Source organism: Streptopelia decaocto, assembly GCF_964273445.1.
Source record: "Streptopelia decaocto genome assembly, chromosome: 4".
In the NCBI taxonomy this organism is placed as follows: Eukaryota; Metazoa; Chordata; class Aves; order Columbiformes; family Columbidae; genus Streptopelia; species Streptopelia decaocto.
This window is the reverse complement of record NC_138658.1, coordinates 3365752-3393164: the sequence shown is the minus strand read 5'-3', so window position 1 is coordinate 3393164 and position 27413 is coordinate 3365752. Positions and strand designations below refer to the sequence as shown.

The following is a 27413-nucleotide window of genomic DNA, read 5'->3' as shown; positions in this document are numbered from 1 at the left end:
ATTTTCAGCACAGTTTCTTCCATTTTTTTTAATGTAACAATATACATATTTTTTTTGCTTCTAACCAAAAGTTTTATTTTCATAAAATTTAAAGCAGTATCTTTTTAAACAATCAAAATAATAATAATAATAATAACAATAATAATAAAATAATAAGTGGCTTTCACAGAAAGCAACATGCATAATCTTAAACCAGTCACTAAAACTGTATTTCCCCATGTAAACAAGGGTAGACAAGCCTCTTCCGATCCTGTATGTCCAAATTCAGCTGATTTTGAGAAAGGTTCTCTGCTCCAAAGCTGTCAGATGAACCTACAGCTCTTATTAAACTGCATTCTAGGTACTTATTAGCGAAGACTTTTGATCATTCTTCAAAACTTCTGCCTGCACAAGAAAGTCCCTTTCCCTGGCCCTTCAGCAGAGCTGCCTCTGAGGGAGTCAGAGTTTAATGTCCTGTGACTCTGACATTTTGGCAAGTGTTTTCTTGACCCGCAGGGCTGTGAGCCGGGAGGCGGGATTGTGAGCCCAACACTCCATCATCAGCTTCCCCATCTGCCGTAGGCACTGTGGAGAGAAAGCAGTGATCAGTGCTCCTCTGTCCTATTACATCTCAATACCATGACAGTGAAACTTAATATGTGAGCACAAAATCATGGTAAAATCACGTTTCCAAGCCTGCATATCTCTGATCATAGAAAAGCTGTGTGCATTTCAAAGAGACAGGAGATATCTCCTTCTTTTTTTAAAAAAAAATAAACCAAAAAGGTTGGAATTACAGCCCACACATCAGTACATGTTGAGATAGCTGCCAGTAGACCAAGTACACTGCCACTGCACTACATACTACAGAATAGTTTTTCTTTCAATATTTTTGGCTAGCCACTGATTTAATGCTATTAATGTCGAGAGCAGAAAGCAAAATGAGTGCAAGAGGAAAATGGAGAGATTAAGAAGGTGTGAGCACAGCCTGCTATTGCTGTGGGATCTGGTAAACAGGACATGAGAAACCCACTTGCAAATGCCAGAAGCTCCAGCCCCTGGGGCTCTGATATCTGAGAAGGTCGCGCTGTTACACCATGACTGGTGCTAGTACCCATGGTAAAGCTCCTCCTCACTCAAAATGATGTGGAATCAGGTCAATCTCCCTCTCTGTAATTAAAAACACAGGCTGCATTTCAAAAGGGACGATACCTCATCACTGCTCCATCTGTTGGGAAATGAAGGACGCAGTCTCTTGATGCAAACGATCTCCCGCATGTCCTCATATGAGGGGTCGCTGGGCACAAGGTCGTGGTATGGAAGCTGGTATTCCTCAACTATTCCTGAAAGAGGCAAATATTTATAGCTTTCCAACACCTGCATAAGACACTTTACACCACCGTGTTCCCTCTCATTTGGTGACAGCTTGACCATATTAACAATTTGATGCACTTCTCGTTAAAAGGACCTCACTGCCCTGGAAGTTTATTCCACAGTTGAGCTCCAGTGTGACCATTGCCATGTAAAAGACGGACCAGTTATCTTAATCCAAAAGCACAGTGACTTGCCAAGTGAGGCAGCTTCTACCACTACTGTTCAGTCCAGCAATCTCTGGTAACTTGTCACAGAAGGAACTATTAGCCTAGGGCCCATATCAGAGTAATTAGGTGGAGAATCAACTTGAATTAGGTGTCTTCCTTATCAGTGGACTTGTATATTAAAGGGCATTTATGTGCATTTTCAGAACATGGCAATGTACACAGTAATGTGCACAGCTTGTGCACAACAACAATGATGATGATATTACAGATTTTTACACCGCATCATTGCAATACACTTTACCAGTTTGTAGACACAGAGATCACATTGCTCAACAGCGAAATTCATCTCCTCTAGCGTAAGCACAGAGTGAGCATTCAGCACAATAATGGCAGGTTTTAAAGACCCATACAGTCTGGTGAAGGGAGCATAGAGCCAAGAGAGACATGCTCTACTACTCTTACTCACCACCAAAGCTGGCAGGTAACCACTGCCAAGCCATTTCTCTGCGTTTAACTTTCCTCAGTGGCAAAATAGAAGTAATAACACCCATCATTGCCGCACTGTGCTGAGCTCTACGTGCAGAACACACATATAGCCTGTGCATACAAGGATGGATCTACACCCCAAGTCTGCAGCTGGCTGCATTGCTTTATCTTTGCTGTGTTCACGCTTGAGTGCCTGATATCAGAAGGAAATGAGGCACATCACTGGTATGACAACAATGTAATAAGTGCCACTTCCCGCTGCTTTTTCCTCCTTGTCTTGTGAATAGATTATTTATTTTAAATAGTGGCACAGCATACCCCCAAATTGTCTGTCCTCCTCCTTCTATTTTACTCTAACAGTACAGAGAAATGACTATTTTCTTGCTGCTGAAATATCTGAATACCCCCAGTCCAGCAAAAATGTGCTGCCATCAGAAAAAGCCCCCAAATGAACTCCATATTCCTTCTTCTGTGCAGGTATCCGCTGCCTTCAAACAAGTCACTAAAATGCAGTCTAAATCTCTGCTGTTGAAATAGCACTGATTGATGTTTTAAAATAAGTTTCAGCAAGGGAACAGATACTAGGAGAGTTGCCTGCATGATTTAACCACTTTTGTTTATTACAGTACAAGCAATTCTCCAGAGAAAAGGATGTAATGGAAGGTTTGGGTTATAAATGAGGTTCACTGACACAATTAAATGATCTCCCCGTTCCTTACCTCCTGAAACACATCTCCTTGCTATCTCCCAAAGGATGAGTCCAAAACTGTACATATCAGCCATGATGTACGACTGGAAGTGATTTCTATTCAAGCTCTCATCCAGCACCTCAGGAGGCATATAGCGTTTGGTTCCTACACGGGTATTTGGAGGTATGTCTACCTCGTTTGTATCACTAAAAGATAAAGAAAAGCATTTTTTTATTAAAAAAGGCATCAAACATGCAACAAAGAGGCTTGAAAATAAAGCAATTTAGATGGGAGAAGGAGTAAATTCACACCACATCCGCTCTTAAACAAGGTCAAAAGTAATGCATAATCTTAATGGAACAATTCTTACAAGAAAAGCCTCTAAATGAGAAGGCAACAACCCTCCTTAAGACCCTGACCCGCCTGGGGCTGTGTTAAGCATTCAAATGCAGAACCACAAAGGAGATGAGACTCAACAGGGATGCTGTGACATTTGTGAGATTCCATTAGCATTAGTCGGAGCTCTGATGCTGATGATAACAATCAAATCTTCATTAAATGCTGTTTTCTTGACATACTCCACCACCTAATGCTTTAGTCTTAGCAATTAGTGGAGGACGCCAAATAGCTGGGGCAGTATCACTGTGCTGCAGCAAGATCAGATCTGCAAGGAAGACATGTATAACGATTTTTGTGCATGCATTATATTTGTTCTCACCCAACTTTTACACATCAAGAGGTGTAAACATACCGACGTAAATGTGTAAAAAAAACCCAAACAACTAACCAAATGTGTCACACCTCACACATTGACCAGAAGAGATAATGTATATCTATTGGGAAGCAAATTCCCTTTCATTATGTGATCAGTTTTATATTTTTTCTTAATTCAGTTTTAATGTTTTTAAAAGATTAATATATGACACATATTATGGTTTGCCTAGAAAGGTCTGTTTCCTTTCCCCCTCCTTCAAGATGTTCACATTTGAAATGTGATAGAAGCAACAAAATCTCGCAGAATAGTTATACAACCTTTCCTGCAATTTTTTCACCTGCAGTTATGAAAATGACAAATAAAGCGAAGCATGAGGTACAACCAGTCACCTACACAGTCATTAAATCAAACATATGCTGGTGGTGTTTCTCTATGCCTACAAGAATCTAACAAAAATGTAGTGACCTGCACCATCATGCAATATTCTGAATAAAATGATAAATGCATAGAATTTATAAAACTCATTAGCTTCAGCAGAGCACACCTCTTTCAAATACGTTTTTACCGTCCTGGTCATTGCCTGAGAAATGCTAATGAAGGATTCAGTATGAAAACAAACCAAGTAGGTGATGTAAATGCCATTTGGACTGTGACAAATACATATTTCACCTTCTTTTAGAGCAACATTTGGTTCTTGGTTCTTGGTTCACACGTTGTCAGGGAAGGAATACCTGCAAAGGGTGAACTTCTTCCCTGAAAATTTTGCAGCAAATAGTGTATTTCCAAGCTGTTGTTTTCTAAGTCCCTGTTCCTCAAAGTAAAAAAATCTTCCTTTCTCACCTTCTAAAGAAAAGGCAGGTGCATAAAGGAAATGCCTCACCAAGAGACCTGGTAGATAAGTGAATGGTGAGAAGAGCACATAAACACTGCCTTTCCTTACATTCTGAATCATTCTAGTTCAAGGTTTGTACAGATATTTTTGACACTTCAGGGAGCCCATGGTTTCAAAGCTGACCTCTGAAACTGAAACAGAAAAATCAGAGACTTCACAACACACGTCTCCACCAGCAGGACCAGCGCTGAGAGCTCGAGCTCCTTTCGAACGGAGCTGTCAGACAGCCAGGACTCCTTTACAAATCCCAGGAGTGCCTCAGTCCTACTTGTCTGCTCTTTCTAGGTTGTTTAAACACACGACCATTTTTTTTCAAATCAAATTTAAAAGCCATTTCAAAAATCAAATCTGGACCTTGGCAATTTGATTTGTAGGAAATGGAACATAAGGCAGCCCAAATGGGGTGCTTTTCAATAAATCCCAATTAGCAAGTTGTGCAAATGAGCATTATTCTATATAAGTTGTGAGTGAATTATCTTGGGATCAGGCAAGTGACAAGTTTATTGACGTGACTTTAACCAGTCAGTGCTAAATCCTTTTTTTACCAACTTTCCCTCGCCCTCCTCACTTCTACTCACCTGATAAATTTAACAGCCAAGCCCAAATCTGCTATACAGCAGGTGCCATTCTTTTTCACCAGGATATTCTTGCTTTTTAGGTCACGGTGGGCAATAGCGGGTTTGCCCTGGGTACTGAAGATCTCAGTATGCAGGTGGCACAAGCCACTGACAGAGGAGTAAGCGAGTTTTAACATGCCTTTGGTGTCCAAGGTAGTAGATTTTAGATAATCATAAAGTGAGCCGTTTTCATGGTAGTCGGTGATGAGATACAGTTGGGTCCAAGATCCTGTACCTTTAATGTCTGCGGCAATGAATCCTGTAAAAAAAAAAAAAAAAAATTAAAAAAAAACATAATTACAAATTAAAACTTCTCAGGGCTTTTTTCAGCTGCTCAGAATTCTGGACTGTCAGCCGCTTCAATAGTTTTATTTTAATAACATATTTAACTTATTTCATTTTACTGTCATGCCACTGTGCCTCACCTCCAGCTCAGATATGAAAATACAGGTGGCAGAAACAGACGTGTGGTGTTTGCAGTAACAGCGCCAAAAGCCCATTATTTTTTAACTTTTTTATTTATGTTTCAGTAATCCTTGAAACATGTTTCTTTTGAAAAGTGCGGGGTGGCTAATTGCAGAGCACAGCAGGTAACAAAGGACGCAGGAAAGGACATCAGACAACAGTAAATACAAAATTATTACGCTTAAGAAATCTGCACACTATCAAATAATTCTCTTTAATCCCACTCACCAAGAATATTTTCATGCCTCATTAGGACAGTCTGGTAGATTTCTGTTTCTCTGAACCAACTGGCCTCCTCCGTGGTAAAAAACACTTTGACGGCGACCTTTTCGCCACGCCACTTTCCCATCCAGACTTCTCCGTAGCGACCTTTTCCAATCTGCTTTACCATCTGAATCTGTTTCGCGATAGTCCTTTGAACCTGCAAAAAGCCAAGACGGGTGGTTACAACAACCTTGTGCATCCCTTTCCCAGGCAGAAAGCCCTGTGGAAATGGGAACACGGAGCCATCGCGACGTGGATTTCAGCAAAGCTCCTCGACACGGATGCTCCTCATCTGGTGAGGCCATTCCTGCCACTGTGGAGAAGCCTTTCCGTACATTCCCAAAACACACCATGGACTCTCAAGAAAGTAAATCAGTAACAGTCCTGGCCACCCCAACCCAAATTCCAAAGGGGCAGGTAACACATTTTTAATTAAAACAGGGATGTTTGTTAAGTAGTCAACATCATTGAGACTCAAGTCTATGGCTCACAAGAGCCAAAAGCATTTCAGCGCTCCAAAACTAGCAGAATTACTGAGAGTGGCTTCCTATCGTCTTCCTTGAAAATCCTATGCCTAATAATTTCAAAGTATAAATTTGGTGTTAGGAACTTCAGCCACTACTAGCACAGTTAGAACCTACATGCCTACGTAAATTTTAACAAGCATCATCATCACATGGCAATAAAAAGTAAGAATTTTCTTCCAAAGATATAGAAACATGGCTTTAAATCTGCCCTTTCTAGCGTTCATACCAGCTTTGTCAGTGGTCATACTGCGAACTGATGCTGAAGTCAAACCATTCGTGCAGTTGTAGAAGTTGTAGAAGATCAAGGTACTTGGCAGCATAGCAGAGATACCCCTCATAAGGATGGCAGACCCCATGTAGCAGACAGACTGGTTCTATATTTAGCAAGCTTTTATGACTACAGAATATCTTGGACAAATGGAGACTGAGATATTCTCACAGGACTGGGGCATGTCTGCAGATCACATCTTTCTAAAAGTTCCTAAAGGAAAAAGTAGATGCTGCAATGCAACCCCACTGATGTTGGTAGTTGACTCAGCCTCACCGCAGCACAGCAGGACATTAAAATGTCACCCTCTTGTGCTTCAATATTGCCAGTTCAATCCACAGCTTATGATTTTTGGTTTCCTAGGATTTTACAAGATTTTGAAAAATAAAAACAACTTAATAGGTGCCAATGCAATGGATTTGTCATCTGGCCCAAGCAATTGGCAAAATCTGGACAAGTGCAAATTCAAGGTCTCCCAGTTTTGCCATCATCCATACACAAATCTCAAGCAGTTTATTGCAGCAAGTGTGCACTGCCTGAATCCCTATGAAATTACATGCATTTCAATTAAGCCTTAATATGTTTGCAATCTTGCTCACAGAAGTGATCCAACTAGATTCTAAAGTAATTTTATTCCTTTGCTATCCCTGGGAGGTCCAGTGGAATCCACCAGTTTGGTAATGCAGGGCAGGACCGCCACAGCGCATGTATGTCCAAAGAAAACTCAAAAGCTATTAGGTAAGATTTCTCATAATTTATTTTGTAAATAAATTACTCATTTTTGTACTGGACAGTTTAAAGAAGGAAAACATACAGTGGCATTCTTGCAAAGCTATTTCAAAGGTCGCAGCTTTCCTCTTGTCATTTAAAGAGAGTATCATTTTTTCAGCCCTGTAATGTATTTCTTAGACTTCCAAGATGGTGGCTTCAGTGCCATTATTTTTTATTAACATCAGTGAAAGCCAAGAACAGAGATTAGCCTTAATTTTTTAAATGAATTTATTCTCTTTTATACTCTCATATAGTGATTGAACAATAGTTATATTACATTGGAATTTTGCTGTAATGTCATCTTAGCATTGTCGCTTTCTATTTTGGCCATTTTAAAAATGCATCCTGAACAATAATGCAGTTACAGCAAATAACTTAATTTGTGTAAATATATGTAATGGCATCATAAAGCACATGGAATTACAATACTTAATGATGAAAAGTTCCTTATTAAATTACATTAAGAAAATGAAACACACATTTCTGCTCTGGGTTTTTGGGCAGCAGAATAGTATGTCAAGGGCCTTAACCTGGTTTCCTCTTGCTAGAACTAGGCAAACGATTTCTTATGAAGAATTTATTTTATTTCAAGGAATTCAGCCCTTTCTTGCATCATAAACTGATTACGATCTCTAAAACAAATCGGTTAATCAAAACTGTAGGATGACCTGATTCCACAAGCATGCTGAATGATGTGTTCATGTGAATCATTTACACTGAGTGGGGCTGGTTTGTTTTTTTACTTCTCTTCAAATCTGCATATTTTGCTGCTTGAGCTCTGCAACCAGCCAGGTAAGGTTACACGGTCCTTTGTTTCCTTTCCCCGAATGGAACAAACCCAATTACCAGCTATTTCTATTTTCTACCTTCTGTTTTTCTGATGTTCAGCTGAATGCACTCAGCTAATGCAAAATTCAGACAAACCAACCTTTTGTAACATCAGTGTTTCTGTAGACAACTTCACATCTATGGTTGGGATGCAGTCCCTTGAAGAGCAAAACTCATTGGAAGAGGAATTAGGAAAAACTGTAATTCAGCAAACCCTTCGTACAGACCAGTGAAATAAATGTCCCCAGTGTCTAATCCCCTTCCTTGATTTTGCATGTGGACTCATGGGGGCAACAGCTTCACCTACAGAGCTCTTGCTCTGTTAAGGCCAATGGGGTTCTCCTTGCTTGTGCACCCCAGTTTGTTGGTTCAAAGCCTTTATTTACCACTTATTGTATTTTTGTTTGCTTGTCTACAATTTGATTGGGAGCATTTGACCTGCAGCAACCTTTTCTGCCAGAGGTACAAACAGGTCAGGAGAAAGAACACTTGCTGAATGTCAAAGTATCAATAAAATCTTGGGTAATGCTCGTTTCTGAGACAATACCCATTAGAATAAATGTCCTGCACAGAAAGAAGACATTACTGTTCATCATAAAGTATTTGTTTATAACTAATTTGTGGCTTACTTTCTTGAAATACTAACTTAAACATTTCAGTCTTTGCATAAGAAATAATACCGTTAAAATCAAACTCTCCCACAATAAAGTCTACAGCACTATTGTCAGGCACTTTCTATGTATTTGTTTCAGACATGGGCCCAGAGGTATTAATCTGTGCATTTCTACTGAGCCTGCAGCAGTTGTAGCTGTCTGAAAAATGCAACAAAGATCTCTTACCAAATGCAAGATTCATTATAGCTCTCGTTTTTCCTCTCTTTCAAAGAAAATCACTACTTAAAGGGAAAGTCTGAGGAAAAAAAATAAATGTATAGCAAGACATCCTCTCAGAGAAGAGCACCCAAGTTCCTTGAGTTTGCTCTAATTTATTATGTTATTTCTGCTACTGTAACAGGAACAAGCACCAAGCACTGACCAAGCTGTTGATGTGGCAAGTGTTATGCAAAAAAAAACCCAAAGTGAACAAAACAAGAACTCCTTACAAATCAATTGGAAGAACTCATTAGGATTGGTCCTAAATTGTAAGCATGACTGCTAGAGGGACACTAGTATGTGATGTGACAGAGCTTTCTTAAAGTCTAGACCAAAATGATGGAGTGTCTCTCAACAGAGAAAAATGAGCCTGGGTTTTCCACACTCAGCACCAGTCACAGCACCCACTTGGCAGCTTGGCTTTTTCCTATGGTAATTGTCAGAAAACTTCATTTTTTTTAATACAAAAGTCAGAACTCTATTTAAATGGGACTCTAAGCACTTACTTCCACCAGAAAAAATCGAGTTCAGTCAGATATTTCACCAACTGGTCATCCTGTTGCTTCATTTTAACAAACTATAAAACTTCTCATTTTATTTCTTCTTTAGGGTGTAGAATAAAGATGTATGGGGAAAATAAAAAAAACCCAGATGGATAGAAGGTTGTGCTTAACCACTGGACAACATCCACAGTAATAGGATCACTACAAACTAATAAGTTTGGGAGACAAGAGGTACATATCATCTCTGAAAAATGGAAATGAAATCTAATTCATTTTATCAGGGGCATGATTTTGAATAAGTAACCTGGCAGAAACAAAAAACCCCTGGTGAGCAGAACTGTTTTGCTACAGAAGGTAAAACTTCTGCCTTTTCAGCTGATGAGCTCAGGGGGTTCAGTCACCTTGGAGTCAGCTCAGAAATAATCCCAAACTCTATCCCTGTGTCTTTTCCCTTTGAGATGGCCACACTACAGGGAAAAAGAATTTGCTCTTGACTTCAGAATGCAAAGTCTACACATAAAAAGGTTCCAGGTTTGATGAATTACAGTTCCCTTTGCATACAGATGATGTGTGAGGGTTTGAAATGCTATTGTGTGTTGCATATAAAAGGGAAGGAAATGAGAGCAGTGGGCCAGATGCTGCTCTGTACACTGGGGTAAATCCTGAGGAACTGCTGTAAATTCTATTAATCTGTACTTACCTTATGGTATCTAAGATAAAATATAAGCTGAGGTACCAAAAAAACCCAAACAAAACAAACAACTAAGCTTTTTTGGCTTAGTCTACAAGAAAAAATAGAAGTCTCTTGCTTCTACAGCAACTGTTCTCCATCTTAAATCCTTGTCATTTTGGGGAGAAGAAAAAAAAAAGCCTAAAACGACAACCGAGGACAAATAAATATAATTTCCCTTGCCTCAAAAAATTTTGTCTTCTCCATCTACTCATGTTTCCCTTTTAAACTTGCACTAAAATGATATTGTTTCCTTACCAGAAGAGGGAGCCCGGAGCCGCTCCCTGAGCTCTGGGACTGCTCGATCAGATCCTTGAGGGACTCTCCAGGGGGAATGAAGGTCTCATCCTGCTCCAGCCCGATGCTGTAGCGGGGCCTCGTCTCTTGGCGTTTGTACCTGCCGTTTTACATCAAAGTCAAATTAGCGTTGAAGAGAATGAACACGTCTGCAGTGAATAATGTGCATTGTCCTTCACATTTGCTTCATTTATAGACTCACAGCTTCCTCATCTTCCCTGAGGAATACACTAGACTTACTGCCCAGAATTTCCTATTTTATATTTAGCAACCCTATTCAGCATGAACACTCTAAGTATAAAACTCAAAGACAAAGCACTCTGGTGCAAGTTTGCAAAGCAACCGAATGTTTTCCTTTTGGAAGCTTAAATACGCTTAAAAGACAAACCAAGTAAATACCCAGTTTTATTTTACTGACTGCAGTGGATCTTTTAGGAGCCAGAGAAGGTAAAGTCATGTGATCAAAGACTATTTTATAAACATGACAAACTATTTAAAAACAATATATGTAGATTATGGTAACATTCTAGGAATATTTACTTACATTCCTGTATCCTTTTCTTATGATCAGTTCTTCACCACATAAACATATTTAGAAGTCTTAGGTTTATTGACCCTGTATTAAATTTGTCATGTTGCTTTCCTAGACTCAGTAAAGAATAATCTGTGCTTCTACCTGGAATGACATTTTAGTATGCTAGGCGAAAGATGCAGTATGAAATACATCACACAAGTATATCTGTAACTAGAATGAACAAAATACACATTTTTCCTCATCATAAAACTGCTGTTTCTCGTTTCCTCTCCTTGAGGTGCACTTTGATGCTTTTAAATTCCAAAGTTAAAGATAAATTTTGGGAGGAACATTAACAAGCTGATAAAAGTATTCCTTATTTACCTGAAGTAGCAGAATATGATGATAAGCACCAGAAGTATACTGCAAACAGTCACCGAGATCAGCAGGGCCTTATGGTGGATGTTTCCTTCAGCAAAGTCTGGGGTAAAAAACAAGGAAGGGGTACAAAGTCAGTATCAAAAGACACATGTACCTTAAAAAGTGCAGCGAGCACAAGGTCATTCCCTTTATTTTCCGCTGTGCAACATAATCCTGGGTTCCCCAGACATTTCATGTGCATCCCCTTTGAACCTCACTGGCCGGGGCAGAACCTCCAAAAGCCTATTTGATTTTTCAGTCCTCACTCAGGCAAGACATTGCCTTGATTTGCAATTCCCTGTTTGGCTTGGAATGAAAAATCAATTAACACCCATAGCTCTCTGTCTTAACCTGAGTGATCAGCCAGGACACACAAACACTACTGTCTCTGTCTTAAATCACTCTTATTAAGTAGCATCCTATCGAGCAGTTAATATATAAAAAAGAAAGAATAATTGCATTTATCCTGGGAGGGAAGACACAGCGGACCAGCCAACCCCCAAGAGGGCAGGCCATGACAGGCCTTGAGAGTTTATTTCCATACCTGCAAAATAATAGTTTTCTCAAATCCTGCTATAAAGACCTGAGCAGGAATTTTCTCCTCCATTCACTCTATAGCAGCCTTATGTACCAGCAAGTGCTTCCTACGCTGGTGGGCACAACTACCCTTCTAGCAGCTATTCCATAAATGACTTTGAAAATGAAATGTTTCAAATAACTCGCAGAAAATGCCATGGTGTAAAAACCATTCAAATGTTTCAGCCGCTCTTCTACATGGGAGACTCACGTTCTCCTTTAAAGTGTACCATCAGCCTCCAAATCTGTATCCTCAACTCAGACAAGTGAGCCTGACCTTCATGCATGCTCCTCTGCTGAAAAACAAAGCAACCAAGCACTATTCTCTTTAACGCTACCATCCTCCAAGGTTTCAAAATCATGGTATTTCAGCATGCCAACACTCACACCACCATCCAAAAGTTGCTCTCTGGTAAAGCACAAACGAGGACTATGCTTTCTGAAGCTCTCCCAGCCTCACTCTCTTGCATCCTTCACAGTAACACTGAACACATTGCAAAATGCAAGAACCCTATCTGTATCGACTCACCCTGGAGCGGCACTATTGCATTTCAGATTTACAAGGGTAATGAGACAAGGAGATTCCTGAGGGACTCCTAGCTTACCATCAGGCTCTTTTATTTTAATGATCCAGTTTCTCCATCTGTTTTTGCCCTCAAACTATGTCTTTCCTTCTCCTTTCCACTACAATCAGAGATTACCAACCATACACCTTTTGATCACACTGGTCATGTTTTAACCTGCCACTACCTGCTTTGGAAGCATTAACAATGTAAACATTCACGCCACGGCCGATGCCTTTGAAAGGGGACGCTGACACGGTGTCTAGCAGGAAAACACTCGAGTCTACCCTTCCCTCTGCTAAGCAAATTTCTACCTGGGCTGCCACTCCAAGTTGGGCTGTGAGCTGAAAATGAGAGCCCACCAGGGAATCCAGAACTCTCTCCTGGAGGTGATGGCTGCTCAACAGGGCTCGAGTTCGTGTTTGTGAGCAGACATCTCCCTCTAAAATATGAGGTTTGTTGCAGTTCAAAGTGTTGCAGCCCATCAGCTGAGGAGGGGATAAATAGACCATATAGCAGGATTTTTATACTTGGGAGAAATTTGGATATCTGTTCTCAACAAGAGTTTTCCCACTTGGCAGAATAAGCCACGATAGAAGCTGGGCTTTGTGCTCAGCAGAAATGAATGTCGATATCAGACGCAGAGGGAGCAATTCAGATCTTGCTCGTACTCGCATATACCAGAGAGCAAAGTATTGCGCTACTAGAACTTGTAAAGCACCCACATTGTTCATGCTGCTTGTGCAGGTCCAAAAATGTACATTTGGGAATGATAAAGATGTTGAAATCTTAATCAAATTCAGATCATTTTAAATTATTCAAACCCTGTGCTCAATGTTCCTATTGGGCTTCTCCCGTTCAGAAAAGTAAATAAACACAGTTTGATTTTCCCAGAGGTCAGAAGGCATTTTGGAAGTGCTGTGTAGCTCAAGCAAACTTCAGACTCCAACCCTGCAAAATTTTTTGGTACCTGAATGCAATTATGTGAAACAAGTTCAAGGAAAGCATGCAAGACAAAGGAACGTGTCTTCATCTCTGTACCAGCAGCGGCCGATGCAGACTGCAGTCGCAGAGATGCTCACACTCTTGCAGTAGGTGATGTCCCCCATGCTGGTAAAATCACCTAACATAGCTTTAAAAATGGTTCACTGTGCACATTATGGGCATGTGACTGACTCTCACACAAGGGGAGAATAATTCCATATGTCCTTGTATTTATTTGGCTCTGTTTGGCAAGAGGCAACACTGATGATAAGTGAGCTATTGTCTCACCCTTCCAACATTTCCTGCATTTTCAAAGCATTTTGGCAGAATTTCATTTGTTTGCTCACTTGAGGACATCATAAACCCACTGGCACATAGACAATACAAGATTAAATGCATGCCCCCGTTCTTACAGCAGCAATGTCTGTTCTGCTGAACTGAGCCAGGCTGGTACTGCTGGAGACCAAATCTCTGTGTTCCCCACAGAGCAGCAGGACAAACCTCCCTTTCCCTGCACCATTTTTGGCACCTCCTTGACCAGGCGGAGGGATGGGGCAGCTCAGCACTGAGTCCGCTTAATCACCAGTTCATGGGCTCAATGGTGAAGACTGTGCTGAGTACCAGCTGGTGCCAGTTTGCGTGATGGAGATACTCTGTCCTTTAAGTTTAGCTCTGTGCTTTTTAGTGTTACGTTACTTGGCAACTACAACATGCCAAGCAGCGGGGTTGTGAGAATAAGCAGTAGCTTTCATGGAGGCAGCAGTGAGGGATCACCAGGACCACGGTGTGGGATGTGTAGAACAAACATGCAGTAGGTTTGGGAAGCTGCTTCATAATAGCGAAGCCCAGCAAATGACACGTTAGCAGTTTTGTGTTGTATGAAAACAGCGGTGGGCACAGGTGTTGGAGGCGAGCAGCACAGAAAGGGAGAGATGGCAACAAAAGGAGGGCTTTGGTGATACCAAGCTGCCTTTTCAGTTATTTTCCTGTGATTTCTCCCTCTTCCACCACTCGTTCCCTTCACTTCACCATCACAGGACTGTGCTGAGGAGTGCACTGAAAATGCCACCCAGCAGGTTCAAGGGAGAAGTCAGCATATCAAAGGGAGAGGAGTTTCTCCTCCCTCCCCAGGTCCCTCCAGTTCACAATGTTACGGTTATCCGAGTAAAAACTGCAGTGAAATCTGAGGCGTGGAGACTGTGTGCACACATCAAACCCCATCATTGCTCCAATCATTCCCTTGCCCATTCATCACTAGCTCTACAGGCAGGGAGCCAGACACGGTGGCACCACCGCTTCTGCTTATATAGGCTCTAAATCAGTAAAGACATATTTCTTCTTTCGACTGGTCTCAGCCTGCACTTTCACTAGGATTTCCAGGAATATCTTTTATTGTTTAAAGCAGAGGTGTTGTATCAGACCCAATTATGACTCTCATTTCCTTAATAAGACAGATGTGCAGCTGGGACAAGGACTTCACAATTTCTCTGGGGTATTTTATCCTGCTAGTTCTGTACTGAGATGAACCCAAAACTTAGGCTTAGCTGTTATTTCTTCCATCTTTATTAATAAGCCTTGCTTTCAACAGTGTTAATTCTTCTAGTTCCCGCTTTCATGTATGTGGTCCTCCCTTCTTTTTATGAGGAGAGGGCAAAACCCACTTTCGAGCACATGCCAGGTCTGGAAATGCACTTTGAGAACACAAGTCATTTGCCTTTATAGATGTTACCTTGGTGCATAGGTTAATTTGCAGTTCAACAACCTCTGACCCGCAGCTGGATGCTCTCCCTAGACTCTTTCCCATGAGACATGACCTCGGACTTAAGTTCATCAGAAGCCCAATTTCTGTTTGCTTTTTAAATGCTGAGGAACATCCGTATTTTTTGTGGAATCCTGGAGGTCAGGAGGTTGTTCCTAGAAGCTTGTTTTTAAGTTCATCTTCTCTTCCTTTGTGCTTACAGTTTATGTTAAATTTGATATACAATTCTAATAGTTCTCAGTCAATCACAGCCTAATCTAAATGTTTCCAACAGAAACAATGCTCACAGCCATAGCACTGGCACTAGCATGTATTTGTACATAGTATTTGTACCTGGTTGCAGTGATGATCTATATTTCAAATCATATTTCTCTGAGCTTTCATACTAAGATATAACAACAACAAATTAAAACAAGTCTGGCACCAAAAATGACATATTTACTTAAGGTTTTAACAAAGGGGCTGACTTCAGCCCTGTCCAGCCACATTTAATGAAGCAGCTCCTGAAATGTATTTCCACAATACACTGTATCACGATACCAGCAGTGCAAGAGCTTATTTCAAACAAAAGTCTTCAGAATACATTGAGTGAATACATCGCCTTTTGTTTATTATGCTAAAATAGGCAACTTTGCAACACAGAACAGTTCGAGTCTTGTTTCAACTCCATGAAATTTTTCTTTCAACAAATATTCTCTCTGCTATTTAATGGGTCTGCCACCATGGTGCTAAAGTAATGCTTTATTTACTCCTTACATACACAGAGCAAACCCGATGTTGATCCAAACAACTTCTGCCACTACCGAAAGCTCATTTTATTGCTTTCTGTATAAGCAGCAGGTCGTATTGCCAAATAACTAAAATCTTAATAAGGCAGATGTCTAGTGTTAGGCATTGGTTCAGTATTTTTAAGTAGTTTGAACATAGAATAAACTCAGTCAGCAGCAAGAACAAATCATGTCAGCGTTTTCCAAACTGAAATGATATTTATTGATGTACTAAGTAAGTGTGAACAAATATTGACTTCCTTTTGGAGCTTCTCTCTCAGTCCAAAGAACTTCTTAAAATGAAAAGACCAACAAAGTAGTACATAACTCTTTATGAGTTTTCTCTGACTTCATGTCTTGCTAGTAAACAGTGAAATATTTACATACTACTCTCCACGGGCCTGATTCTGCAGCCCATCTGTGCAGAATTTCATAGGCGTGAAGGGAACAGCTTTTATTAGTGCATTTGTGTAAGTATCTGCTGTTTGCATAATTGAGAGAGTATCTTCACACTTACCTGGATTTTCAATTCAGAAAACCACCGTTAGAAATTCTCCTGCAACTTTGAACTGATTCTTGCAGACCAAATTCCATGCTGACCACCACAAATCTTGGCCATTGCTGCCAATCCCAAGAGTTTATGATGGATGAGTTTACACTTACTTAGGAATACATTTTTATAACATGTATTCTGCAACATCCAGCCCAAATAGTTTTACCAGCTTTCAGAAAGTGATGTTTAAACAAACAAAAAAGCTAAAACCTTGCCCCAGAATCTAAGTTAATACATGCCCATTTGTTTTCTAATAACAAATTAAAACAAATAAATCAGTGCATGAGTTCTTACTCTACATTCTATTTTCAGCTACATTTTTCAAGTAGAAAATCCGCTTTAGAGACTAGTTATTGCCCTGGTACTGGATTATCATGTCTGTTAAGTAAGAAAAGCTTAATGGGCTTCAGTCAACTTGAATTGACTGATTAAACAGTGGAGATGTGGTCTCAGATATATGTGGAGTTATGAAGAACAGTAATGTGCATTGCAGGGACTAGAAAGAGGATTCAATTTTATTATCAGGCTAAAAACATCCAAGCAAGAGACATCCTCTGCCATGACTAACCCAGGTTCTCTGGGTGACCGCTGCTAGCCAGCAGGTCTGTGCTAGGACTATATTGCACAACTTGCATGTATCGCGTGTTCACTACGTATATGCAATATGAATAACAGCAAGTACCAGCAACCACGGGTCAAGGCACCATTCTCCGTGTGACCTGAAGGAATCCAGACAAAGAGCAACAGCAGGAAAAGATCAGTTTGGGTCTGGATTTGCTTCCCATTACCTCGATTTTTCAGCGGTGGCAGTGTGGGGTGAAGGTGTTTGTTACAGTAATCTTGGCCTGTGCAACATTCAATAGATCTTCTTTGGTGTGGAATAGGAGTGTCCTGCAAGAGACAATTTGATAGAAAGCAAAGTAATTACCTGTGTTGTAAACACACAATGTCATTCTGGCACTTGAGAGAAAGATGTGCTTGTTAGCTGGACTGCAGTCTGTTACAGATTTCTTGGATGTGTGGAGTAAGGACTTCTGCCACCAGAGTATCCAGCAGCATTTCATCTAGATAATTAAGAGATTAATTTACACCAAACATATTTCTATTGGTGCCCTAGCGCTGCAGAAAGGACGGATTGACTCTAGTGGCGCAAGACAGAACTGTGAAAGTTACACACATCCATCAGTCAGAATTATATTACAAAAATAAGTTAACGTGGGCATTCAAAACAGTTTAGCCAGAATAACAGAGGAATTGCTGTATGGACTAATTTAGCTGCTGCTTCTGCTCTCATGGGAAGCTGGGTGAAACACTTTCTATGGACCTTGATGGTTAGACTGTTCCTGTCCTCATGTAAAATCATTTAAGGTTAACGTTAGCAATGGCAAATGCTTTAGAGCCACCTCGCTCCATTACCCATAGCCCTTTCATTCGTGCAGCAAGATTTGCTCTCCATCAGGCAAGCACTGGATGTGAAGGGAATTTCTAGCTCAGAAATCCAAAACCAAAGTGCAACTGCATATAAGACATAAAGGTCACTGCAGGCCATCAAATAACACCTTAAATAACTTTAGCTGCCATGGAGACTTAAAGAATTACACTGCATTTCTCTAAATTCCACTTTCCTCTGAGCAGAGGTGTTACTAGCAACAGCTGTGCCAAGCCCAAAACCTTAAGTTATTGTTATAAGCATCCATAATATCACCATTTTGGGATATAAATGCACCCCTCTCAGCAATCAATGCAGAGCAACTATCTGCCAAATAAACAGAAGTGAAAAACATGGACATAGTAATGACTATTGAATGCACTTCAATTGAAAGGTATCAAAAAGCCAAGTGTTGCTCCATCAGCAAATGCTTCTTACCCGACACTGGAAGTCTGAGCCCTCTAATCCGAGACATCCCTTGGTGACTAAATGTCCACCGGACTCATCTTCTTCTATTATGGTAAAACAGTAGCCATCGGTGCTGAGGATTGGAAAAGATGAATAGGAAATGGATTTGAAGTGAAAAATGTGCTGCTGAATACAGTCTTAAACTTTGTTCCTTGGAAGGCAAATCTGCCATTAACAAATTAAAATACTAAGGAAGGTTCTGCCTCGGAGCTGACATGCTTCCTGACATTTCACAGCTATAAACCCCACTAACAAACATCTCAATTTGCTGCCTACGGTCATTAGTCTGTTAAAACTTTGGATACCTATATAAATGCCAACATCAGCACTCCAGGAGGTCTGCATGGGAACAAGGCATGGATATCTGCACCATGGTGGACACCCAAAGAAAGAAACATTTTTGAAATACTAAATGTAAAATACTATTAAGAGTGATTTGTGATTCCTGTTTTAACCATATTACAAACTGCAACACTCTTGTGTTTGAGTCCTTGAGTTATCATCAACACCCTTCATAACTGTTTACTTGGGTTATAAGCCTAAAGTGATCCATAACGCTCCTATTTACAAGAATGTGCACCAGGGAGGACAAGTATACTAACAGATGGCTAGATGGTGCTGGTGATAAATGGCCTTCCTTGATGAAGGTCAAATGCCTGAACGCTATGGGAAGAGGGGGAGGAGAGCATGAAAAGGGTGGCTGCATTTTACTGAGACTGTCGTACATTAATTTCTCAGCACTCTGAGATACATAATGTGTCAGAAAAACAAATTGACTGATTTGCAGGAAGAGGCTCCAAAAATAATCAGAAAACTCTTTAACAGAAGACACGTAAGTCACATAAAAATAAAATATTCTGTTATTTGCCCAGGAAAATAACACTGGTTATTATGTGCCATGAGTATTTTTCGGAAGAGAAGAAAAAAACTCAGTTAAAGCAAGGAAATAAAAAGAAAAAAGGATTAGAAAACTTAAACACAGCAAAATTTCAGATGATTTACTCCCTACCTGGATGAAAGGAGAGTCTAACAGAGCAACAACAGCAAAGGCAATGAAGATGTAGGAAACGAGAGGCACAGTTACATATATAAGAGATAAACATAATTTGTAAGTATTAGCTACACGACAGAGAGGTGCTGGATAGGATCATGTCAAACATTTGCTGTGGCGTATTTTTATATTAGTGGTGCAGGGTCTAGCCACAGTAAGCTTATTACTTCAAATAATAATCTATCATGGGTTATTGACTTCTGGATTTGAAAAGTAACCAGTTGCATGTTACAAATGACTTTCTTGGGGAAGTGAGCGATGACTTCTGCCCTTCTTTGACACTGTGCATATGAGCAAGGCAAGGGAGACATCAACCCTTCTGGGCAACAACCACCTTGATTTCATTGCTGAAGCTTAAAAGATAGGAACAATAGGATTGGCAAGAAGAGAGACTGTAAGGAATCCATTAGAGTAGAATATTATATTACAGTAGATTTTATTTGTTTGCATGGTGCCTTTGATTCAAAGTAATGAGTGAGTTTAACCCAGGGGAGAGAGCAACGAAACAATAAATTGCAATCAAGTGAAACGCAAAAATGAACTCCACAGCTAACAGGCCCCAGCAAAAAGCAAAACCCTCATCGCACCGAAGGAAAGCAGGGGAAGGAAAAGTCAAATTGGTTGCAGAAGGGAAACAAAAGCAGGAAAGTCAGCGGGTTTGTTTTCATTTTTTTTTTCTGCCTTGCAATGGGACTCAGATTCTTAGCTCATTTTTGAAAATTAAATTCAGGCTCCTCAAGCACTTTAGTCCTTCTGGAAATTTTCCTCCAAATTTAAAAAGACAGAAAAAATAGATTGTATAGAGCAAACCAGAAAAGTTCTAAAGTTCCAATAATAAGGAAAAATCATGTTCCTTACAGACAACTAGAGAGTACTGGAGTAAAAACGTGAGACAATTAAAAATAGCAATCCTGAGCAGAATAAATGCTTGTTTCTACCTCTACAAAAAACTAAACCAAACTGTTTTCATGCAATATAAGTACTCATTATTTTATTGACTTTTTCTCGGGCAATTGGGTGAGAGGTAGAAGTGACCCTTCTGAAAAGACAGAAGCATCCCACACCTGCTCCCCCCTGCCCTCAACCTCTCCTGCTGGATCACGGGATGTCAGCAGGACAGTAAAGGGCAGAGCATCCCCTGCTGCTTTATTGATCACCATCCCTCATACCTGCCTGTGGTAGAAATGAAACTCTTCTTACTATTATAACAAGTCAGAAACATGTCAGGTAAGTCTGCATTGCCTCCAATTTTATGTTTATTTTGGTGAATGCACAATGTGTACATTGCTGATACATGCAAAGCAATATGAGTAACCTATTCTCCACTTCCGAGCAAAAAATTGCAGCATAAAATTGTTTTATTTTCTTAAACCAATCTGAATTCTATGTAATTTCTAATTTGAATTCTGTGTAATTTCATTCTGCAAATGGTGTGTAAAGAATGAATTTGACCTGTGTTAGTGAATAAATCCAGGTACACATCAACTTAAATCATCATTTTATTACAGTATGGTGCAGGAGAGTGATTAAATACATTTTGGATGTGCTAATAAGCACCAATTTGGTATGCCACATATTTGCCAAGAGCAAATTTTTACAGCCAAGTCAAATACCAGGAAAATAGAGGGAGTTAATAGCGGAAACACTGACAGCCACTGATGTAGAAGGTGCTGCTACAGATTACCAGAAGGAAAGAGGTGATCTTAACTGAGACCTTTACTAAATGTCAGAAGAGAGGAACAGAGGCCAACAGCTTTGCAGCTGCTCATGCAGATGTCCTTGCTGGCCAACAGCCACTTTGCACACAAGATGTGATACTTCAGCTACCAAAACTTGCCTGCTGAAGGTTTCCTGTCCTCTCTGCATGTGTGACACAGCCAGGGATGGCAATATATAGCTTGGAAAAGCCATGTCTTTCCCTCATTCAGTGCCTATCACAAACAGATGGGATAAAGAACAATGGAAAGATTCCTTATCTGTGATTTTATTTGAAATTGGGTCCATACGAGTATTACTATTTTTGTGCACTTCTGCTCTTTATACTCCTGGTTTTGATATTGGAAAGAGCTACAGCATCTTTTCATTTTCATCCAAAGCAACATGACAAGTTTCTGCACTGTTTTAAAAAATTAGCAAAAAACATTAGATTATGTACAGGAACTGGGAAGTTCATACTCTAAAAACTGGCTAAAATAATCTAATTTGAAAATTGGCTGACTTCCAGTTTGCATCTAATTCACCTATTTTGTCACATCCTTCACTTAAGGAAGATGATGAAGGCCACATTTAGCAAAACACCGTCTTTGGACACCGTCCATAAAATGAACAGCCTCTCTAAATGTGTTCAATACAGGCTAATTTTCCAGAAAAAAATAATATAGTTAGTGGTTGTGCTTTGGGGAAGTAACATGAAACCAGGTGAGAAGAGCACTACACAGTTGTTGAGCCAGATGCACCTTCAGATGTTTGCACAGCTACTTTGAAGGTGAAGAGACACAAACAGGTGTAACAAAGTCATGAAGCTGGCTCACAGTACGTCGAACTTTCTTGCCATGCTGGGCTCCAAGATGGTCAATCTGGTCCTACCACGTGTACTCTACTGTTTGTGGTACCTTTTGGCTCTCTGGGTGCTCAACAATGACCCTACACATAGAGAGAAAGGTGGGTACCCAACACATCCTTGTAAAGCATCTTTTAATGTCTCACATGTAAATCTATCTATAAATATTATCTCTTTATTGCCTGCCCATCCTGTTCTTCTAGGGCTGAGACATGACCCAGTGCATCAAATGTGTCTTGCATTGTTCTGCTAAATCACAAAGAAGATCAAACAGTTCTCACTGATACATGGGGTCACAATACAGAAAACGACTCATGATGCCAATCTGGGAGGGAGAGCCCTAGAAACTGTCCAGGCTTCATGCTGAGTACCTGAGTTTTGACAAGTCTATAGATCTGATAGCACAGCTTGGGGTGTTACAATAGCACCAAACATAGGTAACCCCTGCATTTTCACCAGGACTCTCTAGCATCTATCACATGTGCAAAATCCATCTCATTAGATGTGAGAAGTATCAAGAAGCAAAGAGTCAAAATAAAGCTACTAATCTTCCTTTTATGTCTTCCCTTTTTCTCTTTTTCCTTTTGTCTCCAAAACTTAAACACAGTCCAAATGTTTTCTTTTATTTGACCTTAAGATTACACTGCAGCTGAATTTGTATGATGTAGCTTGTTTAATGCTAGGACTGATATAACATGCATATTTGCTGTTTTGCACTTTTTTTTTGGTATAAGTCAATTCAATATGCAAGGTCTGTCTAAGGTATTCCAGCACTTTCTGCACAGTAACACCAAAGTACTCCCACACACCAAAAAACTATCTGAGAGTAATGCAACAGGTCACAATAAAGAGAGATCGGACTTGCATTACTGTTTAGCTAAAGGTTTATATTAAAAAACAAATGGGCAAGTCCTGAATAAAAGTAAGAACGAGGAATTTCTGGGGCACAGTTGAAAAGCGTGGAAGGGGGGCTTTGTGTTTTAGTTCAAACACTTGGGGCAAACACACCTACTGAGCCTCGTGTGAAACATATGGCCCTAGCAGAGGGGGCAAGGGAAGACTGCAACTTGCAAGAATTTGTCTCTGTTGACATTCGTCTATTTTTGTTTGTTTGCTTTTTCATTTGTTTGGGGTTTTTTGTTTGTTTTGAGGGGTTTTGTATGTGTTTTTTGTTGGTTTTGTTTTTTTACTCATCAAAGGGGACTTAACTGCCTCTGGTACAGCCCTGTATAAAGGATTACATTAAAAAAAAATAACGCTTTAAAAACAAAATGAAAGGCTAACTTGTACCATAAGTCCTTTATTCGAAAACGTTCAATTTTACCCTAAAAATTGAAGTTGCTTAAAAGAAATGGTGCCTAAACCCAGTTCTTTGGCCCACTGTTGGGATCTTCTTCCTCTCACATAACAAATTACAAAGACAATTCAATCCTATCATCTGGAGAACAGGAGAATTAAAATAACATCACTCAAGTGAATTATCACTTCTGGTAACACTGAAAAAGCAACTTAATTATTTTATTGCTTTAGATAACCAAAGATGTAGAAACAATCAAGACCAGTAGGCAACACAGAAGAAATTAAACTCTATCAGCCCAATCTTTAAAGCTGTCAGCATCTATTTGTGAAGGGAAAATAGAGTACAATGAGTCACCTAATCACCCTCTGCTTTTGCTGCAATCCCATTACGATCAAAGCCAATTAAATCTAACACTACTTTTTAAAATATGTAATTAATTATGATTAGACACAACTGCCCATACGTTCACTTTGTACACACAACACTTGAAATGGAACAATAAAATGAGGTCCTGGTTGTCTTCAAAGCAGCTTCGAGCTTCTTTACTGAAAGCCTGGTATGAATTGCACAGGTGTTCAGAATGAAGAATAAGGTTTCAACACACTGCAAGTTAATGCCACCTTTACCAGCAGAGGATTGCAAACCTTGGGTGCACTAATGAGCTTTAATTGCCCAAAGTAGCCGCAGCTGGGACCCCCACACCCACACACCTTGCGACGGGGCTCTATTTAAGCTCCAATCTGAGCAGGAAGCCCTTTTGGGTGATGGTGAAGAAGTCTCCAGCCCCATCTCCTGCCTGGACCTGCACAGTTCTGTGAAGGACCATTGAGGGACCTGTCTCTGCCTATTGTGTTCAGGTACCCCTGGGGAAATGGGGTGCTGGTGGGTGATGATATGGGTGGCCCTAACATCACCCTCAGCTCCTGGCTTGGCCCTGTTTAACTGCTCCCTGATACCAACTCTCCTCTTGAAGAGGCAACTCTGTAAAGGGTCTTCCAAAATTAGTTGTGCTCATGGATTGCCCCATTTGTAAAGTGTACTCTCACTAGAGCTACTGCTTTTCTGTTGCTATAGAAAGCCATCTGCATTTTAAGCTGTGGTGTTATCCTTAGCTCCCTAAAGTATTATTGGACTTAAGCTGCGGAAGTATAAAGAAAGGGAAATTCTGTGTAGGAACACAACAGGCTGTTAGAGGATTTGATACAGATGTGGCTAAAGAATATTGACTTTTAAATATCTAAAAGTACAATTAGAGAGAGGATTTTAAATGGCCACCAGATGTCCTCATTTTTATTATAAACATTCAGACTATGGGTACTACAGGCAGGATCTACACTTTAACAGATAAATACCTGTGGTAGTAGACCAAAATCTTCAGGTGGGATGACAGACTGCTTTTTACGAGAAATTTTTAATGGCCACTACAATAGGACTAGCTATTTTATTCTGGGAGTTTTAATTTAAACACAGCTGGAAATGCTTTCCTATTGAACTTTCAGAGCCTTCCTTGCCCCTGGGCACACAAAAGGCTTCCTCTGCTTTGGTGAAAGCCCCAGTTGGGACAATTCCTGATGTTTTCCGAAGCCCAAGCCCTGGCTATGGATGTGTTTCGGTGAATCTTCTGCATGTCAGGGCTCTGCCAGGCCCTTGAGTGTCCCAGGATGCGCTGACTCTTCTCCATAGTGCTGGCAGATCCCAGCTCTGCAGGTCCATGCACAGCCCAAAGCTTCACAGACTGATCAAGCCACCAAGAGATTTGATATTTTTTATTAAATATACAATGTAAAAGGCTTTTAGTGGCTGTATCTGAGGGAAGAAGATAATTAATGCAATAACTTTTAATCTGCAGCAGTTCATTTATTCATTAGACAAACACAGTGCGATCAATACTGCTTGAACTTCAATATAGGGAAACTTCCTTTATAGTGAGGCTTAATGAGAATTTGAGTGCGTTAAAACTGTGCCAACACTCATTCGGGCTAGAATGAAATGAGAAAGTTACTGCCTGACTAGAAGGATGATACCAAACCACAGGAGAAACTAATAATCCCTGCTAACTTGGTGGGTCTTGATAAAATCTTTTGAAACCTGGTCACAACCCAACCAGCTAACCAGAGACCTAACTGCTCTCTCAACATTAGACTTAGGATATTCTTCTCACTGTAATGTCCCACTTTTCATCCTTAATTCCAGCTATAGAGTAGGGAATTTAAGTGGCAAAAGATTACAGACTAACATTTAAGCAGATGTAGGGAAAACAAGGGGTGTTATGTCCCTTAGTACCTCACTGCAGCTCTCACCTCAAGGGGAGGGGTCTCATAGCAAGGATCACTGTCGCATAAATGATTATGGCTGCCAAGCCATGAAGGTAGGGTATTTAATTTATTTTGTTTTGTATTATTTTTGGCTTGTATTATTCCATGCTCTTCAGTAATCTTTCACATATACCAGGTGGACAGTGCTCAGGTGACAGCACAGGATGGGAAGGAGGAGCAGCTCTGGATAAAATGCAAACCTTTCAGCTGTTTCCGTTTTCCTGGACAGAAAAGTGATCAATATTTGATGGCTAAATTTAGTTTTCAGTTATTATTTTGACTCCTAAATTGGAAAAAAATAATTGTCCCTCAAGTAGAACAATCAAGCATGAAATGTGCAAAGATTATGAAGATGAAAGGTGGTGGTGTGTTTTTTGTATTTTATTACTTCTTAACAGCCTATCCTTGGGCATTAATAGCTAAAACCAAGTTTGGCATTTGACACTGTAAGGGGGACTCTGAAGAGAATTTCTTTAAAGTATCACAGTGAGGGGAAAATAAAATGGATTTGTGTAATAGGGCATTTACTCACAGTTCCTGGTAGCATGAATAATACTTAATGTCAATGATGCCTATGAAGCAATGTGCAACAGCAGGTATACCCAGCTAAGGTATAAACCTTGTTCCATGGGTTCCTTAACATGGATCCCTTTGTGCTTCCTAATTCTTGGATTTAAAAGTCATGTGCGGCTTCCCCGTTACTGCATGTGTGAGACAGCACGTGTGAAAGCTGCGGCTCTTGCTGGGCAGGAACAGGAAACAGCCGATTTGCACTGCAGGGGATCTGCAAATTGATATCAGATCGGGGTTTTACAGCTTTTTAAAGTGCCTGCCATGTGAGAGCAGTTAGGGCTGACTCCTGGCTACAGCATGGGTTTGAAGGAAGAGGATAGAAAGGGGAAATGGTATTTACAGCTGTCATCAGAACTTTGATACACTTCAGTGTGAAGCTGTAGGTTGAGCAGAATTAACTCAGGCTACAAAACAACACTCATAAAAATCCAACAAAGCAATTGCTATCTTGAATGACCCAAGGCTTTCTCCATCTATCCTTTTAATGAGCTGACACCATGTTAGACTGTCTCACCTCAAACAACCCTGCGTACCCAATGGGTATTTCCAGCTGGGCTCACAGCTCTGCCCTGTTTTGGTGCTTCTTGCATTCCTACAGCTCCACTAGGCTATAACTGATGGTGTTCCATACAGAGTGATTATACATTTATTAGCATTTAATGACATTTCAATATATCTCCATTAAGTGTCCTCTCACTAACTGCATGCACCTCTAAAAAGGAGCTCCTACCTTCAGAATATTTCATGTGCAATGAATTCAAAAAAGTATTATCTAAAACTGTAAAGATGTAAACACCCTAATACAAAAATATAAATATGTAGCTGATATCTAGGTAAACATTGCTCCTGATTTATAGAGGCAGTGTATGAATAACTCATTTCTAAAATACTGCTTAAACAAAAACTGCAACACTCAACTTGGGACTGTGGAGCTACCAGGAATAGGTTTCCTCATGTTTTATCACCAAATATATACCCCACAAACCTGCAGGTGCTGTTGACGGAGTCCTCAGGACAGTGGTGGTGGCACTGGCAGGACAGCTTCTTCTGTGGTGGGGCAGGTGCTGTGCTCTCACCATCTTCTTTTCTGGTCTCCATGCTCAACTTGCCAGAACTTCGCAAAGGCATCTTGGCTAG

The 27413-nt window shown here is 40.3% G+C and overlaps 1 protein-coding gene across 1 annotated transcript; it reads right to left on the bottom strand.

Annotated features, from left to right (window-relative positions):
* Positions 1-14: 14 nt before the first annotated feature.
* On the bottom strand, positions 15-27413 carry BMPR1B (bone morphogenetic protein receptor type 1B). The gene is made up of 10 exons (XM_082051356.1): positions 27262-27413; positions 18448-18550; positions 17369-17471; positions 11343-11439; positions 10406-10544; positions 5613-5805; positions 4881-5178; positions 2726-2901; positions 1192-1322; positions 15-564 (listed from the first exon to the last, which is right to left on the bottom strand). Exons 1-10 carry the CDS (start codon positions 27402-27404, stop codon positions 439-441), a joined length of 1509 nt encoding a protein of 502 aa, XP_081907482.1. The 5' UTR covers positions 27405-27413; the 3' UTR covers positions 15-438.

What these genes read in the sequence shown, in the direction of transcription:
- BMPR1B (XM_082051356.1), bottom strand. Translation starts at nt 27,404, where the DNA reads ATGCCTTTGCGAAGTTCTGGCAAGTTGAGCATGGAGACCAGAAAAGAA. An exon ending in GAGGCATGAAAATATTCTTG is followed by an intron (nt 5,179 to 5,612) that starts GTGAGTGGGATT and finishes TTTTTTTTACAG; the next exon opens with GATTCATTGCCGCAGACATT. An exon ending in TTGGCTGTTAAATTTATCAG is followed by an intron (nt 2,902 to 4,880) that starts GTGAGTAGAAGT and finishes TTTATCTTTTAG; the next exon opens with TGATACAAACGAGGTAGACA.